The sequence below is a fragment of the Nerophis ophidion genome, linkage group LG01, assembly GCF_033978795.1.
Source record: "Nerophis ophidion isolate RoL-2023_Sa linkage group LG01, RoL_Noph_v1.0, whole genome shotgun sequence".
In the NCBI taxonomy this organism is placed as follows: domain Eukaryota; kingdom Metazoa; phylum Chordata; class Actinopteri; order Syngnathiformes; family Syngnathidae; genus Nerophis; species Nerophis ophidion.
The window spans coordinates 76,986,061-77,004,669 of NC_084611.1; the positions used below are offsets into that span (position 1 = coordinate 76,986,061).

The following is an 18,609-nucleotide window of genomic DNA, read 5'->3' on the forward strand; positions in this document are numbered from 1 at the left end:
ATGACGTCACCCAGCGGCAGCATGTAGATGCTGAAGAGTACAGGGCCAAGGACCGAATATGTAATATTTACATACTATATATATACTGTGTATATATATATATATATACATATATATATATATATATATATATATATATATATATATATATATATATATATATATATATATATATATATATACATATATATATATATATATATATATATATATATATATATATGTATATATATATATATATATATATATATATATATATATATATATATATATATATATTATATACCGATATATTAAATGATTACATTATAGTTAAATAAAATATATCCAATATATAACCAATCCCAATTACCATGTACCATACTACAGTATTTGTAACAAAAAAAGCAAAATATTTTGTTTCTTGACGAATGATACCTGTTAGTATACCTGTTATTAAACTTCTTCTCACTCCTTTTCAAATGTGTAAATAAAAAAGAAGAAGAAAAAAAAAAAGAAAATTCAACACCCATTTGTCTTCGTTTTTTACTCTCCATTGTTTTCATTTAGTTATAATGGCTGTTAAAGCTATAGCACTGTATTGGATCAGGCTTGCTCTTGTTTTTTTTACATATTTGAAATAAAAATATATAATTCAATCAATCTTTTAGCTAATTTTGTAGCTACGTTATGCGACCTAAGGTTATCCATCCATCCATTTTCTACCTTCTATTCCTATTTCAGCTACAATCGGGCGGAAGGCGTCGTACAGCCTGGACAAGTCGAACCTAAGGTTAGCAGGCTGGCATTTCAAAGAGATTTTCATGGTATATGCGGATCATTTATTCTGGCACTTGACACTTAGTCAGCATTTTAGCAAGCTAACATGAGCATGGTACCATTTTTTAACTAATCTGGCTCAGTGTCAGTGTTATATATTTTGGCATTTCACTAATGCTCTCTGCAAGCATGTTTTTGATATCTTTTTTAGCTCATTTTGCACATATGATTGTCACTTGATGCTTCCTGGCCTGCGTGCTGACTCTCAGCATTCACAGAAATAGTTGACCCAAATTGCATTTTGTAGTTATTTTGCAAAAGATCTATTTATTGTACTGATTTCGAAGGTGAAAACTGCAAAAATGGCTCCTGCCTCCATTGGTTTGTCAGAGTATGGCCCTCAGTGGAAAAAGATTGGGCGCCCCTGTGCAATGCATATGTACGGACTTATAAAATAATAAAAACAATATTTAGAAAAAAAAACCAATTATTAGTTATTTCCTTTTATATGAGCAAAGAGGCATGATGATAACAATGCATTGAAAAAAAACTTGCAAAAACCAGAGACAGCTAAACATCACCACAGGCAGCTTGCATTTGGAGGAAGTGGGATGTTGTCAATCAACGTGAGATCCTACTCCTCCCCACACTGTGAGAAGCTGGCTAAAAAGTCTGCAAACTTAGCAAATGTGATATTGTTGTCCTGTGGTAGCAGAGGACAAAGGAAGTTCAGCAAAGGTCAGGAAGCGAAACACGCGAGACACAAAACGGTGTTATGTAATGTCATCAGGTGAGGGAATTTACTGTGCTGTGGGCAGGGACTCAACACCAAATTCTGGGGACCCATACACAAGACCTCTAGGGCCCCCCCATTCCACCCAAAACCCAATGTCGCTGCTCCTCACACACACTTAGTTTAACGTGCAATAGAAAAAATATGCATGGATTTGATTAAAACCAGCTTTTTAAAACACAGTTATAATACAAAGTGGCAAGATAACCTGTCATTATCCGCCTGAATATGATTCAAAATCTGTCAAGTTTAACTTTACTTCAGAGTGTAAAGTAGAGATGAGCTGATACACACGTGCATCGGGTTAACAGTGGAAAAACAGTACAAACAATAATATATCATCAATATTACATTCTATCAGTGCATCTCCTGGGAGTTAAGTCTCCCCCCGTCTTTCAAAACCCTAGTGATGCCTCCGTATGTAACTTTATTTGAGGGTCCTTGAACGCGTCAGAGTTATGGGCAATGAAATGCAAAAGTAAATATATAACTTACCTGTGATGAGGTGGCGACTTATCCAGGGTGTACTCCGCCTTCCGTATATATGTATATACCTCAGTAGAAGCATTTAAGTCCTATCTTAAAACACATTTGTATACGCTAACCTTTAAAAACACCTCCTTTTTAGACCAGTTAAGCTGCTGTTTCTATCCTTTTCTCCTCTGCCCCCCTCTTCCTCGTGTGTGTGTGGGGGGGGTACAGGTCCGTTGGCCATGGATGAAGTGCTGGCTGTCCAGGGTCGGGACCCGAGGGTTGACCGCTCGCCTGTGCATTGGTTGGGGACATCTCTCCGCTGCTGACCCGTCTCCGATTGGGATGGTCTCCTGCTGGCTCCACTGTGGACTGGACTCTCACTATTATGTTAGATCCACTATGGAATGAACTTTCAAAATATTACGTTAGACCCACTCTACGTCCATTGCAGCCGGTCTCCCTTGGGGGGACGGGGGACGGGGGGGGGGGGTGTCGGGGAGGGTCGGGGTCCTCTCCAAGGTTTCTCATAGTCCTTCACATTGACGTCCCCCTGGGTTGTGAGTTTTTCTTTGCCCTTTTGTGGGCTCTGAACCGAGGATGCCGTTGTGGCTTGTGCAGCCCTTCGAGACACTTGTGATTTAGGGCTATATAAATAAACATTGACTGATTGATTGATATAGACACACACACACACACACACACACACGCACACACATATATATATATATATATATATATATATATATATATATATATATATATGTATACATACATATATACACACATATATATATATATATTTATATATACATACATATATATACATAAATATATGCGTATATATAGACACACCCACATATATGTATATGTATATGTGTGTATATATATATGTATATATATACACACACACAAACACACACACACACACACACATATATGTACGTACAGTATGTGTAATGTACATATGCAGACAAATTCTTTAAATCCAATGTGGCCCCCGAGAAAGAGAAATCTATATAGATTATATGTAAACATATATAAACAAACGCACAAATATTTGTGTATGTACACACTCACACATATACAGTACATGTACTGTACACACACACATACATATATATATACACATATATAATTGGCCCTAGTATATGAATGTGAGTGTGAATGTTGTCTGTCTATCTGTGTTGGCCCTGTGATGAGGTGGGGACTTGTCCAGGGTGTACCACGCCTACCGCCCGAATGCAGCTGAGATAGGCTCCAGCGACTCCCGGCGACCCCAAAAGGGACAAGCGGTACAAAATGGATCGATAGGTATACAACATTAAATATCTTGTCTTTGTAGTATATTGAATAGAAGTTGAAAAGGATTTGCACATCATCCTATTCTGTTTTTATTTATGATTTACACAAGGTGCTAACTTCACTGGTTTTTGGTGTTTGTAATTTTACATCAGCATTCATGATGTATTTTTTTATCACCTTAAAAACAACAATTCTCCAACTGTGGTACACGGGCTTCATCTAGTGGTGCGCCAAATTATCAATTAAATATTCAAACACAGTGTTACTGTTCACAATGCGTGGAATGTAGTGGCCACACATGTTAATTAAAAATGCCTGTTAAATAAAACCTCTGCCTTGTTTTTGATGAACACTTGGGCCTACTACGCCACTGTATTTTAAAGGCCTACTGAAACCCACTACTACCGACCACGCAGTCCGATAGTTTATATATCAATGATGAAATATTAACATTGCAACACATGCCAATATGGCCGGTTTTCCGGTCGTCTCTTTTCATCGCATAATTACACAGTATTTTGGACTTCTGTGTTGCTGAATCTTTTGCAATTTGTTCAATTAATAATGCAGACTATAGAGAAGAATTCTGTTGGTGGAAAGCGGTGGATTGCAGCTGCCTTTAGCAACCGAAACACAGCCGGTGTTTCTTTGTTTGTTGAGAAGCTTTAACACAGAGTGGTCAAGCGAACATGTTTCTCTACGTCAACCAGCAAGTTTTTGGTTGGGAAAATTGTGATATTAAGTCGGCTCTTACCGGACACTTGAGCGGATTATGCGCCTCCACCTGCAGCTGTCAAAAAGGCAGCTGTGATCTTGGCTCCTCAATTGGCTTCTCTCAGAGACACTGGCAGTCACCGCAGCCCTCCGACTTTCAGGTATGACTTTATAATCTCACTAAAACACTTTTAACACAATACGCACAATAAGGATTTTCCAGAATTATCCTAGTAAATGTGTTTAATAACATCTGAATCGCTCCCACTGCCATCGCCTGGAGCCGTCGCCTTTTTTATTTTTTGTGCTTCACTCTAACTTTCCTCATCCTCGAATCTTTCATCCTCGCTCAAATTAATGGGGAAATTGTCGCTTTCTCTGACCGATTAGCTCCTGCTGCTGGTGGCTATGATTATAAACAACCCGTGACATCACGCGCACATCGTCTGCTACTTCCGGTAAACGCAAGGCTTTTTTATCAGCGACCAAAAGTTGCGAACTTTATCGTCGATGTTCTCTACTAAATCCAGTTCAGCAAAAATATGGCAATATAGCGAAATTATCAAGTATGACACATAGAATGGACCTGCTATCCCCGTTTAAATAAGAAAATCTAATTTCAGTAGGCCTTTAATGTTGCTCATTATGGTGGTACAAGTGTTCTTTTGAGGTGGTACTTGGTGGAAAAATAATCCCTATTCCCTATCCGAGCTGCAAACTGGTCGATTCGTGCTTGATTTCTAACTGCTTCTGTAGGTGTCACAATGACCCCGGACCACCACGAGAATGGAATGTTGGAATATATGCAGTGAGTACAGAATGAGGTTGAAAAAGGTTAAGAGTCAGCCAGTAGCTGCAGCCAATGAGACATAGAGGCGGCTAATGGTTATTTCCTTCCACAGGAAAGGAAAAAGGAGTTGCCCAGAGAGATAATGTTTTTTCACTTCCCACAGAGTGTATATCACATCGTGTCGTTTGCTTGGACATGTGCATGGACTTGATTGCCTGATTTTACACTTTTACGTTAATATATATATTTACATATGTATATATATATTTAATTGTTTTAATTTTTTTTTTACAAAGAGAGGTAAGCTTCGTTTTGCTTCAGTCGTTCAGCTACGGGGATGATGAATGTTGTGTGATGCTGAAGAACCGAGATAACAATTTGGCTGAGCTCACGTTGAAGGAATTTCAACTAGAAGCCAAGTTAAGCAAGCATGGTCGTTTCTTACTTTTAAGGAGTGGGAGAAAAAAACAGAAAACATTTGAGGAATAAAAAAACATTGAAGTTTCAACTTGCGTTGCAGCATTTTGAGCAGACACCAAAGGGAGGAAGGAGAGAAGATGTGGGACAAGAAGCAAGCGTCCCTCGCACTCGTCACCGTGGTTGTGGTCTGCGGCGCGGTGAGTTGAAGTTCCATCCATGTATTTGTAATTAAAGTCATCTTGGGAGAACTTTAAAGCATGCAATATGAGAGTTTTATACAAGTAGTAGTCACTGGTCTTTAACTCTAGGGGTGTGCAGAGGTACTGAAGGAGGTCTTTGGTTGATTATAGACTTTAAACCAGGGGTCTCAAACACGCGGCCCGCGAGACCTTATTTTGTGGCCCCCACCTTAAAATGAAAATGTAATGTTGGTGCGGCCTGCGACCTTTATATGAATGGCGCTTTACAGCGTCATACTTGTATACCCTCGATTTTTTTCGGAAGTCTCCCAATTTTCAGTTTCCCTCCAAGGGTAATCATTCTCCCGAAGTTCACTTAATCAACAGTATTAGGGGGTACCGTGGAGGCACTGCCCTTAGAGTCCTCTACAACCTGTGTAATAAGCTTGCCAGCCCAGCCATATGTTGTATTTGGCTTCTGTAAACACAGAAAGCGACTGCAAGACATACTTGATCAACAGCCACACAGGTCACACTGAGGGTGGCCGTATAAACAACTTTAACACTGTTACAAATATGCGCCACTCTGTGAACCCGCACCAAACAAGAATGACAAACAGATTTTGGGAGAACATCCGCACCGAAACACAACATAAACACAACAGAACAAATACCCAGAATCCCATGTCGCCCTAACTCTTCCGGGCTACAATATACACCCAAAGATTGCGAGAGATGGTAAGTATGTTGCTAGGGCGGGAAAGCCATTCAAAAAAGGTGAATTCATTAAAAAGTGCATGTTAGATTTTTTTTAAGAAGTCTTTTCTTGCGGCCCAGCCTCACCCAGTTTCTGCATCTAGTGGTCCCCAGGTAAATTGAGTTTGAGACCCCTGCTTTAAACAATATATATTTATTCTTTTATTTTCTCTCTGCAATTTTTCTACACATTTAAATATCTTTGAAGACAATATCCTTAATCAAACAACACCTTTGTGTAATTTATAAATGTCAGTGGCGTGCACTTGTAGGTTTAAATTAAAAACAATAATAAATAATGATGGCCCTGCGATGAGGTAGCGACTTTACCAGGGTGTACGACACCTTCCGCCCGATTGTAGCTGAGGGAGGCACCAGCGCCCCCCGCAACCCCAAAGGGAATAAGAGGTAGAAAATGGATGCATGGATGAATAAATAATGAGTGCCTTGTGGCATTCACACAATTGTACTCTGTTATTAAGTACATTCAATGAGTCGGTTCAGCTAGCGATTAGCGCTCTAGTTGTAGCTAGCGATTAGCACTCTGGTTGTCAGCTGGAAATCTAGTTGCCACCTAGCAATCCGCACTCTAGTTGCCAGATAGCGATTACCACTGTAGGTACAAGTTAGCAATTAGCACTCCTGTTACCAGCTAGCAATTAGTGCTCAAGTCGCCAACTAGCATATTAAAAAAGTATATATTTTGAATCGAGAATCGAAATTGAATCGAGTTGAATCGAAAGATTCACAGCCCTAGTATTTAGTTTAGCTTTTTTCTTTTTTTTTGTATCTTGTTTTGCCAGGCGGGTGCAGCGAAACAACTAAACATGGCCCCGGATGCTGTGGACGACCTCTACCAAGGGTGCAGGGATGAGGTCATGAAGCGCCTGATCCACCCAGAGGTGCTGGGAAAAGAGCTGAGCGGCAACCCGGGCCTCCGGGCAGCATGGAGCGACAAATGCACCAGGCTCCTCCCGGGCGGTGTGAAGGAACATACCGCCGCTCTCCTGGCCTACGCCAACGGGAACGCCTTCAGGGAGGCCTTCAACCACGAAGTGGAGACCACAGGAGCCAACGCCGGCACCTACGAGCGCGACTTCCACTTCAAGTCCCTGCACTTCCTGCTCACCGACGCCATGAGGCTGCGGAAGCCGGCGGCGTGCAGGAATGTTTACCGCATGTCCGACGGCAACTACGTGGCGGAGATAGGCGCCAGAGTGAGGTTCGGTAGATTCACCACGGTGCACACCGACCTGTCGATGAAGGAGGACATGGAGGACGGGGTCTACTTCAACATCACCACCTGCTTCTTCGTCAGCCTGGAGGGCTTCTGCGGCCTGGAGGAGGACACCGCCATCTTGTCCCCCGCGGAGGAGTTCACGGTGGTGGACGTCAAACAAGTCAACGACTACCAGGAGGTCGTTCTGAAACATTCCAAAATGGAGGCTTTGCACAACTGCTACGGTTTTTCACGGTATTTGCTTTCTCCGCCTTTGCAACATTCCAACTTTAATGGGATAACCAAGCTCTTTTTCGTCCTTGCAGGGCGACGATGGCCCCGGTTGGCAAGGGGGCCGCAGCCGGCGTCGGTGCCCCCCGGGGGCTGGTGTTGGCCCTTGTGACCTTGCTGATTTTTTCTTTAAACTGCTGACTCAACACCAATTAGCATCCTCGCTTAGTACAGTGTTGCCTCGCCACTTCCCGGTTCACTTCTTGCGATCTAAAGTACCGTAATTTCCGGACTGCAGTGGGTCCGGGTTATTTTTTTCCTCATCCCTCACTTAAAGCGTGAGTAAAGAATGCACTAACGACCTGATAAGTTCAAACGAGTAAAAGATGATACAGTATTATGTGCTCACATATGCTACCTGGTGGTTGTTTGAGCACACTGCAGCTAGTCCTTGATAGTCCCACTTCTTAGAGCTTTAGCCACACGCAGGGTTGTATTTCTGCAACCTTACCTACTGTATAACCCGCTTTGCTTTAATCCCCACCTGTTAACCGTGCACTTTATACAATGTTGTGGTTATTTTATGGATTTCTCCGGGTTCACAAGCTTCACGTGCCGCCAACAAATTTAGCCTCATTACATAAGACCAGTGTAATTGCCCAACTGGCGACGGTGGACCAATGAGATTGTTCCCACTACATCAGGGGTGCCCATTACGTCGATCGCGATCGACTGGTCGATCTCGGAGGGTGTGTCAGTCGATCTCAAGCCAGGCATTAAAAAATAGACATAAAAATGAGCAATCATCAATCATACCAAGACTTCACTTTCGTCAGTTGTTTGACATTCTCGGCACCCGAGGATCTTGTGAGATGACGCTGGCTGCTGCGAGCTCATATTTAAGAAAAAAATCACTAACAGGGCGGACGCAGAGAAACACATTTTATTTCTAGAGACTCCGTACCTACTGTCAAAACTCTAAAGACCGACAGCACAGTTCCTGTCTTCACCATAAAAGACCTGTTTCATCCTGTCTGTGCTAACAAAATAAGAGTCTCAGAAAGCTAGCGTGCACAAGCTAGCAAGCTACGGAGTTTGATGCCAATGTATTTCTCCCCCGCCCTCAGCGACCGCTTTCTCACTTGCTTGCCCACCCGCACACTCACTGACGTCACTCACCTGCTGCCAGACATTAAAGGGCCACACACATATGCTACTCTCATAACAAAGTGTTTAAAAACGAGTATGCAAGTTGGACAAATGAGATGCCAAATCTAACCACTTTCATGTGGTATTGGACAGAAAGGAGGACTTTTTTTTTCCTCCATTTGAAAATGCGGACGTTATCAGCACCACTGTCTAATTCCAATCAATGCAAGTCATCAGAATCAAATACACCAACTTATATTCTTGTCTTCATGAAAGAAAGGAATCTATGTGTGTTAAACATGCTTGTATTATCATTAAACACAATTAACTTTTTAACAAAAATGTCTCTTTCATAAATAAATAAATATAAATTATAAATAGGAATGAGGTAGATCTCCTCGACTTGGTCAATTGAAAAGTAGCTCACCTGCAGAAAAAGTGTGAGCGCCCCTGCACTACATCAAACGCACTAACATATCCATTCAGTCAGCCATTTAGCTCTTAATGGACTCACCCTCATCGTGGAGCAAAAATGACCCCAAAACCGAAGACGATCGACATAGGCTATCGAAAAAGGAAAGTGGCGCCACATTTATAGGCCCCAAAAAGTCTAACGGAGTATGTAGACCGCGCTCAGTGACTACTGTATGGCATGTTACAGGCACTGTCTTTTGGTAATGTTCATGTTTCAATGTGTACACCTGCGGTTTATAGACATGTGCGGCCAATATATGTACAAAATAAAATTTGTCCAAAAATGAGGTGGGTCCGGCTTATATGTCGGTACGCTCTACAGCAGGCCTAGGGGGTCAAATTTTGAGAAAAAAATGTGTCAGAGGGCCGGTATATCTATCTATCTATCTATCTATCTATGGATACAAATATATATATATATATATATATATATATATATATATATATATATATATATATATATATATATATTATGGATACAAATATATATATATATATATACACACAAATATATATATATATATATATACATATATACATATATATATATATATATATATACACACAAATATATATATATACACAAATATATATATATATATATATATCCATCCATTTTCTACCGCTTGTCCCTTTTGGGGTCGCGGGCGGTTCTGAAGTCTATCTCAGCTGCATTCGGGCGGAAGGCCCTGGACAAGTCCCCATCTACATGTATATATATATATATATATATATATATATATATATATATATATATATATATATATATATATATATATATATATATATATATATATATATATATGTATATGTATATATATATATATATATATATATATATATATATATATATATATATATATATATATGTATATTTGAATAAAAAGAATGAAATTATATATATTTATATATATATATATATGTATATATATATATATATACACATATTTATACACGCTCATTTATATATATACACAAACACATATGTATACATATATACATATATAAAATAATAAAATTATATATATATACACACATGTATATATGTACAAGCACACATATATATACACACACATGTATAAATATATACACATACACATATATATGCTTATATATACACATATATATGCTTATATATATACATATATGTATATATGTATATATATATATATACATTCATACATATACTGTATCTATGTAAAATGTGAAAATCTGCTGTACAGTATGTGTGCTTGGGTCCTATTCTTAGGAATATTAATACAAAACCTCACAATAATTTCTGATTGAAAGCTTTAAAAACAAAATGGAATTGTATCATTTTTACTAAATGAGACACCCAGAATGTACATGAAAATAAAGAATGTGGGATTTACAATATTAACTATAAACAATAATACAACATTTGAATGTCACACCCCCTCTCGATCGACATATTTTACAATCAAGCAGAACGCAACAAAAATGCAAAAAACCAGCGGTATAGCTCGGTTGGTAGAGTGTCCGTGCCAGCAACTTGAAGGTTGCAGGTTCGATTCCCGCTTCTGCCATCCTAGTCACTGCCGTTGTGTCCTTGGGCAAGACACTTTACCCATCTGCTCCTAGTGGCACCCACACTGGTTTAAATGTAAAAATTAGATATTGGTTTTCACTATGTAAAGCGCTTTGAGTCACTTGGAGAAAAAGCGCTATATAAATATACTTCATTTCATTTCATTTCAAATATGAACGCCAAGGGTAAAAAAACAAACAAAAAAAAACACCTACAATCTGATACATCTGATATATCACTAAGCTTTAGAACTATGTTGTAAAAAAATCCTTCTACGTCAGTCCCTGGAAACACTCTGTGGAAACACACCCCACTCACACTGCTTGATGCCTCGTCTGAGCTGCTGTGACTTAGATCAGTGGTTCTCTACCTTTTTTCAGGGATGTACCCAATGTGAACATTTTCTTAATTCAAGTACCCCCTAATCAGAGCAAAGCATTTTTGGTTGAAAAAAAGAGATCCATCCATCCATCCATCCATCCATCTTCTTCCGCTTATCCGAGGTTGGGTCGCGGGGGCAGCAGCCTAAGCAGGGAAGCCCAGACTTCCCTCTCCCCAGCCACTTCGTCTAGCTCTTCCCGGGGGATCCCGAGGCGTTCCCAGGCCAGCCGGGAGACGTAGTCTTCCCAACGTGTCCTGGGTCTTCCCCGTGGCCTCCTACCAGTTGGACGCGCCCTAAACACCTCCCTCGGGAGGCGTTCGGGTGGCATCCTGACCAGATGCCCGAACCACCTCATGTGGCTCCTCTCGATGTGGAGGAGCAGCGGCTCTACTTTGAGTTCCTCCCGGATGACAGAGCTTCTCACCCTATCTCTAAGGGAGAGCCCCGCCACACGGCGGAGGAAACTCATTTCGGCCGCTTGTACCCATGATCTTATCCTTTCGGTCATGACCCAAAGCTCATGACCATAGGTGAGGATGGGAACGTAGATCGACCGGTAAATTGAGAGCTTTGCCTTCCGGCTCGGCTCCTTCTTCACCACAACAGATCGGTACAACGTCCGCATTACTGAAGACGCCGCACCGATCCGCCTGTCGATCTCACGATCCACTCTTCCCCCACTCGTGAACAAGACTCCTAGGTACTTGAACTCCTCCACTTGGAGCAGGGTCTCTTCCCCAACCCGGAGATGGCACTCCACCCTTTTCCGGGAGAGAACCATTGACTCGGATTTGGAGGTGCTGATTCTCATTCCGGCCGCTCACGGATCGGTTCGCAGCCGAGTGTGAAAAAGAGATAAAAAAGTAAAATACAGCACTAAGTCATCAGTTTCTGATTTATTAAATTGTATAATAGTGCAAAATAATGCTCATTTGTAGTGGTCTTTCTTGAACCATTTGGAAAAAAAGATATAAAAATAACTAAAACCTTGTTGGAAAATAAAAAAGTGATTAAATTATAAATGAAGATTTCTACACATAGAAGTAATCATCAACTTAAAGTGCCCTCTTTGGGGATTGTAATAGAGATCCATCTGGATTCATGAACTTAGTTCTAAACATTTCTTCACAAAAAAAGAAATCCCTAACATTAATAATTATGGAACATGTGTACAAAAAAATCTAGCTGTCAACACTGAATTGTTGCATTTCTTTTCACAGTTTATGAACTTAAATTCATATCTTGTTGAAGTATTATTCAATAAATATATTTATAAAGGATTTTTGAATTGTTGCTATTTTGAGAATATTTACTAAAAATTTCACGTACCCCTTGGTATACATTCAAGTACACCCAGGGGTACGTGTACCCCCATTTGAGAACCACTGACTTACTGTAGATGACCATAGCAACTGGTATATCATGCAAAAGAGCGGATTCCAACCATTGAAATACTTTGTATAGTTCAAGACTTACGGTCATTTAAAAACATAACTGCACATCATAATGGCAGCTACAGTTTCCATCTTAAAGATCTAAAAAAATATATTTAGATTTAAGTACCCGTTTAAGTTTTCATATTAAAACTACGTCTGTTTATGAATATATGAAGCGTTTTAAGAGCAAAGAAAGTGCTTATAAGTGTGTGTGGAAGCTGTTTGGAGAGCTTACAACGACTTTAAATACGTACAATATTCATAGAAATCATAAAATAATAGTCAACACAGCTCCTTTAATGTGCTTATTGATGTGAGTCAAATGTCTGGCAAATTATAGTCAAATCACTGCTTGTGTATCATAAAGTATCAGTCCTGCAGTGATTAATCAACATGAAAAAAGCTATTAATATTCTGTTGCTTCGACTGATCCTTTATTGAGTGTAATCAAATCCAGATTGCATTGGAGTGACCGGAACTTTAAATACGCGGACACAGATCCCGCAATAGCTGTCTGTCAGCATTTTTATTTTTATTTTTCCATTTTTTTAAATTAATGCTCACATGTTAAAAGTGATTTTAAAAAAAACAAGACAATTATGGCAAGCAGAAATGTTTTCGTTCATTTCAATAATTTCCCCCTGAAATACGCTTTGAGGCTATAAAGTGTACTATATCTGATAACTCTATTGACCGAATAAACTAATCGATTGATTACTCGATTACTAAAATAAATGACAGCCGCAGCCTTATAACAGTTTGTTGTATTTACTATCTACTGTCTGTGATTCTTGCTTTTTTATGGCGTCAAAATGTATGACACATATTCACAGGTGCATTCATAAATCCAACAATAAATAAAGATGTGTTGCAGAATTAAGTGGTTATTCAGAAACTGGGGCATTTTTTTTATTAGGATTTCTCATCAAAGCCTAAACAGAAGCATTATCAATCATGATAAACACTACAGCTAATAGGGATGTACCGATATCTGGTACAAACAAAAGCCAAGTATTGGATGATATCGGCTTGCATCTAAAATGTCCGATACAAGCTTGTTTACTTGTGCAAATTCTGGGCAGCCAATTAACATCCAAATGTCCTCCAATTCGCACACAAGGCTGGTCTTATCTTCTATTTTAGTCAAGTCATTTACAAAAGGCAAACATAGTTGGCTACTAAGAGCTAGCAGCTACACAACAGCAAAGCACACAATAGCACACAAGCTAGCTATAGATAAAGTGTCCTCATTTGAACAATATTGCGGTTTAAACACCACATGTCAAGTGAATATTCGGCAGAAGCGTGTTAGAAAATATCCAGTAACAAGTGTGTCCGCATCATTCAAATTACTGCGCCATGAGCTCAACTTCATGAATTATCGTGACAACTAGAGGTCTCCAAAACAAGTTAACACTCTATTTAAAAACATTCTTGCCAACCTTGAGACCTCCGATTTCGGGAGATGGCGCGGATGCGTGGTTGGGGGTGGGGCGTGATTTAGAGGGGAGGAGTATTTTTACCGCTAGATTCATAGATTTACCAAGTCAAGTTTTTCATATATATAAATATATAAAAGAAATACTTGAATTTCAGTGTTCATTTATTTACACATTTCCACACACATAACACTCATCTACTCATTGTTGAGTTGAGGGTTGAATATTCCATCCTTGTTTTTTTAACCATATGCATGTACACTAGATGGCAGTATTGTCCTGTTTAAGAGTGTCACAACACATTGCTGTTTGGCAGACGAACTGCTTTACGGTCGACGAATTCGGACTGCTGTTGTTGTGTGTTGTTTTACCGCGCTGGGAAGAGCTTAATGAAACTGCCTAACAATAAATCAACATAAGAAACCAAGAACTCGCCCTCAATCATTCTACAGTTATAACGTCATTGGGCAGACACGCCCTTTGTACACGGCACTCAGGTCCGCATGGAGCTGGAGGGGGCGTGGCCTCCAGCTCCGCCTGAATTTCGGGAGATTTTCGGGAGAAAATTTGTCCCGGGAGGTTTTTGGGAGAGGGGCTGAATTTCAGGAGTCTCCCGGAAAATCCGGGAGGGTTGGCAAGTTTGCTTAAAAAGCATAAATCTGTAATAAAGTTTAGTGTTTACATACCCACCATTGTTTGCCTGTTTTAACATTTCACTAGGGTTGTGTGGTAGTATAGTACCGCGATACTAATGAATCATATTCGGTACTGTACCGCCTCTAAAAAGTACCTTGCGCCCACGTCACGTCGTATCATTGGTGATTTACGAGCAGACGAGCTTGTTCGGCAGTGCACAATCACAGAGTACTTACAAGCAGACACAGTGTGTAGACAGAAAAGGGAGAACGGACACATTATGGCTTGAAAACTAACGATAAAGGTGAATTTGTAACACTGAAACGCCCACTGGAACAGGTGTTTTAAGACATGGCTAACTATCTAGCGGCAAAAGTCCTGTTTTAGCTACTTCTAAAGCACTAATCCTTGTCTCCATGGCGACAAATAAAGTAACAAAGTAATAAAGGACGAGGGATAGCTAAACATGTTTCACTACACAAAGTAGCTCACTGGCGTCAAAATGTAAACAAACGCCATTGGTGGATCTACACCTGACATCTAGTCTATTTTTTGCATCACAACACCATCTTTCATTTATTTTTTTAATATATATATTATATTTACAAACTCAGGAAATAAGTCCCTGGACACATGAGGACTTTGAATATGACCAATGTATGATCCTGTGACTACTTGGTATCGGATCGATACCTATATTTAAGTATCATCCAAAACTAATGTAATCTATCAAACAACAGAAGAATAAGTGATTATTAAATTTTAACAGAAGCGTAGATAGAACATGTTAAAAGAGAATGCAAGCGGATATTAATAGTAATTGAACAAGTTGATTAATAAATTAATTTGCTACCACTTGTCCTTAATATATTGACAAAATAATAGAATGATAAATGACACAATATGTTACTGTATATGTAAGCAGCTAAATTATGATCTTTTGTTTGCTTAATTACTAATAAAGACAAGTTGTCTAGTATGTTCACTATTTTATTTAAGGACAAACTTTCAATAATGTGAAGTGAAGTGAATTATATTTATATAGCGCTTTACACTAGTGACTCAAAGCACTTTTACATAGTGGAACCCAATATCTAAGTTACATTTAAAACCAGTGTGGGTGGCACTGGGAGCAGGTGGGTAAAGTGTCTTGCCCAAGGACACAACGGCATTGACTAGGATGGCGGAAGCGGGGATCGAACCTGGAACCCTCAGGTTGCTGATACGGCCGCTCTACCAACCGAGCTATACCGCCACATAATGAACATATGTTTAATGTACCGTAAGATTTTTTGTTAAAATGAAGCCAACAATGCAATTTTTCATGGTCTCCTTTATTTAGAAAGGTACAGAAAAGTACTGAAAAATTTTGAAATAATTTTGGCACCGGTACCAAAATATTGGTATCGGGACAACACTACATTCCACTCTACAAAATGATTAGTATCTACTTTAATGCCACAATGGTTGTTCTCTGTTTGAGTAATTCCTCTTGATCCAACATTCAGTACTACAAAATGACAAGTACTATCATTGATATCGTATCGGATAAATATCCGTATCGGCCAACACTCACGCTGCCAATATTGGTATCTTATCGGAAGGAAAAAAGTTGTATCGTGACACCCCTAACTATTAGTACAAAACATTTTTATATTCTGGTTGACATCCCAACAGTTGTTGATCCTAAGCATATTGTATCACTATTAGATAAGACATGAAAATATATTACATATAAACACTAACTATAAACAGCACCTTCGCCATGTAAACAAAAGAGATGATAAACATAGATACCATATTTTTCGGATTATAAATCACATTTTTTTTCATGGTTTGGCCAGGGGTGCGATTTATACTCTGGAGCGACCGATGTGTGAAATTATTAACACATTACTGTAAAATATCAAATAATATTATTTATCTCATTCACGTAAGAAACTAGGCGTATATCAGCAATCGTCACACACACACACACACACGTCAACCAATAAAACCAATGATTCATTGTCACCGACATCCCAGCGGAATAAGTTTTGCCTTGTCCTTATGTGGCGTCTGTACCGTGGATGACGTTGTGGCTTGTGCAGCCCTTTGAGACACTTGTGATTTAGGGCTCTATGAATAAACATTAATTGAAATTCCGAAAAGTACAATAATCTTAATGACAGGATATTGTTCCACAAACGTATTGTGTTCGATTAAATACTTGATTTAACTAACAAATTAGCCAATAAACAAAACATGATTTTATGTAATAATAATAAATACTATCCATCCATCCATCCATCCATCCATTTTCTTCCGGTTATTCCCTTTTTGTGGTTGCGGGGGGTGCTGGAGCCTATATCAGCTGCATTCGTGCGGAAGGCGGCGTATACTCTGGACAAGTCACCACCTCATCGCAGGGCCAACACAGATAGACAGACAACATTCACACTCACATTCACACACTAGGACCAATTTAGTGTTGCCAATCAACCTATCCCCAGGTGCATGTGTTTGGAGGTGGGAGGAAGCCGGGGTACCCGGAGGGAACCCACGCATTCACGGGGAGAACATGCAAACTCCACACAGAAAGATTCCGAGCCCAGGATTGAACCCAGCACTACTCTGGACCTTCGTATTGTGAGGCACATCCACTAAACTCTGTTCCACTGTGCTAGCCTTCGGAGTGATTTATAATCCCCTAGTCTGTTATGTGAATGGGGGGGAGGGGGGCTTGCCCACATATGCGGTCCTCTCCAAGGTTTCTCATAGTCATTGTCACCGACATCCCAGTGGAATAAGTTTTGCCTTGCCCTTATGTGGCGTCTGTACCGTGGATGACGTTGTGGCTTGTGCAGCCCTTTGAGACACTTGTGATTTAGGGCTCTATGAATAAACATTAATTGAAATTCCGAAAAGTACAATAATCTTAATTACAGTACATTGTTCCACAAACGTATTGTGTTCGATTAAATACTTGATTTAACTAACAAATTAGCCAATAAACAAAACATGATTTTATGTAATAATAATAAATACTATCCATCCATCCATCCATCCATTTTCCACTGGTTATTCCCTTTTTGGAGTCGCGGGGGGCGCTGGCGCCTATTTCAGCTACAAACGGGCGGAAGGCGGCGTACACCCTGGACAAGTCGCCACCTCATCGCAGGGCCAACACAGATAGACAGACAACAATCACACTCACATTCACACACTAGGGCCAATTTAGTGTTGCCAATCAACCTATCCCCAGGTGCATGTCTTTGGAAGTGGGAGGAAGCCGGAGTACCCGGACGGAACCCACGCAGTCACAGGGAAAACATGCAAACTCCATACAGAAAGATTCCGAGCCCGGGATTGAACCCAGCACTACTCAGGACCTTCGTATTGTGAGGCAAATGCACTAAACACTGTCCCACCGTGCTGCCCTCCAGAGAGATTTATAATCAGAAAAATACGGTAATCTTAAAGGCCTACTGAAACCCACTACTACCGACCACGCAGTCTGATAGTTGTTTTTTTTTTCCTTCTAGTCCTTCACCCTCACTATTCTCATCCACAAATCTTTCATCCTTGCTCAAATTAATGGGGAAATCGTCGCTTTCTCGGTCTGAATCGCTCTCGCTGCTGGTGCCTATGATTATAAACAATGTGAGGATGTGAGGAGCCCTACAACCTGTGACGTCACGCGCACATCGTCTGCTACTTACGGTACAGGCAAGGCTTTTTTATTAGCGACCAAAAGTTGCGAACTTTATCGTCGATGTTCTCTACTAAATTATTTCAGCAAAAATATGGCAATATCGCGAAATGATCAAGTATGACACATAGAATGGAGCTGCTATCCCCGTTTGAATAAGAAAATCTCATTTCAGTAGGCCTTTAATTACACTACATTGTTTCACAAACGTATTGC

The 18,609-nt window shown here is 39.9% G+C and overlaps 1 protein-coding gene across 2 annotated transcripts; it reads left to right on the forward strand.

Annotated features, from left to right (window-relative positions):
- Positions 1 to 4,974: 4,974 nt before the first annotated feature.
- Positions 4,975 to 9,547, forward strand: si:ch211-145b13.6 (GPI-linked NAD(P)(+)--arginine ADP-ribosyltransferase 1). 2 transcript variants are annotated; one of them, XM_061911969.1, is made up of 4 exons: positions 4,975 to 5,132; positions 5,353 to 5,449; positions 6,991 to 7,661; positions 7,733 to 9,547. In XM_061911969.1, exons 2-4 carry the CDS (start codon positions 5,390 to 5,392, stop codon positions 7,836 to 7,838), a joined length of 837 nt encoding a protein of 278 aa, XP_061767953.1. In that variant the 5' UTR covers positions 4,975 to 5,132; positions 5,353 to 5,389; the 3' UTR covers positions 7,839 to 9,547. The 2 variants fall into 2 exon arrangements, with proteins under 2 accessions (XP_061767953.1, XP_061767947.1); XM_061911963.1 differs by lacking the exon at positions 4,975 to 5,132 and adding an exon at positions 5,172 to 5,251.
- Positions 9,548 to 18,609: the final 9,062 nt, after the last annotated feature.

What these genes read in the sequence shown, in the direction of transcription:
- si:ch211-145b13.6 (XM_061911963.1), top strand. Translation starts at nt 5,187, where the DNA reads ATGCTGAAGAACCGAGATAACAATTTGGCTGAGCTCACGTTGAAGGAA. An exon ending in GAATTTCAACTAGAAGCCAA is followed by an intron (nt 5,252 to 5,352) that starts GTTAAGCAAGCA and finishes CTTGCGTTGCAG; the next exon opens with CATTTTGAGCAGACACCAAA. An exon ending in AACTGCTACGGTTTTTCACG is followed by an intron (nt 7,662 to 7,732) that starts GTATTTGCTTTC and finishes TCGTCCTTGCAG; the next exon opens with GGCGACGATGGCCCCGGTTG.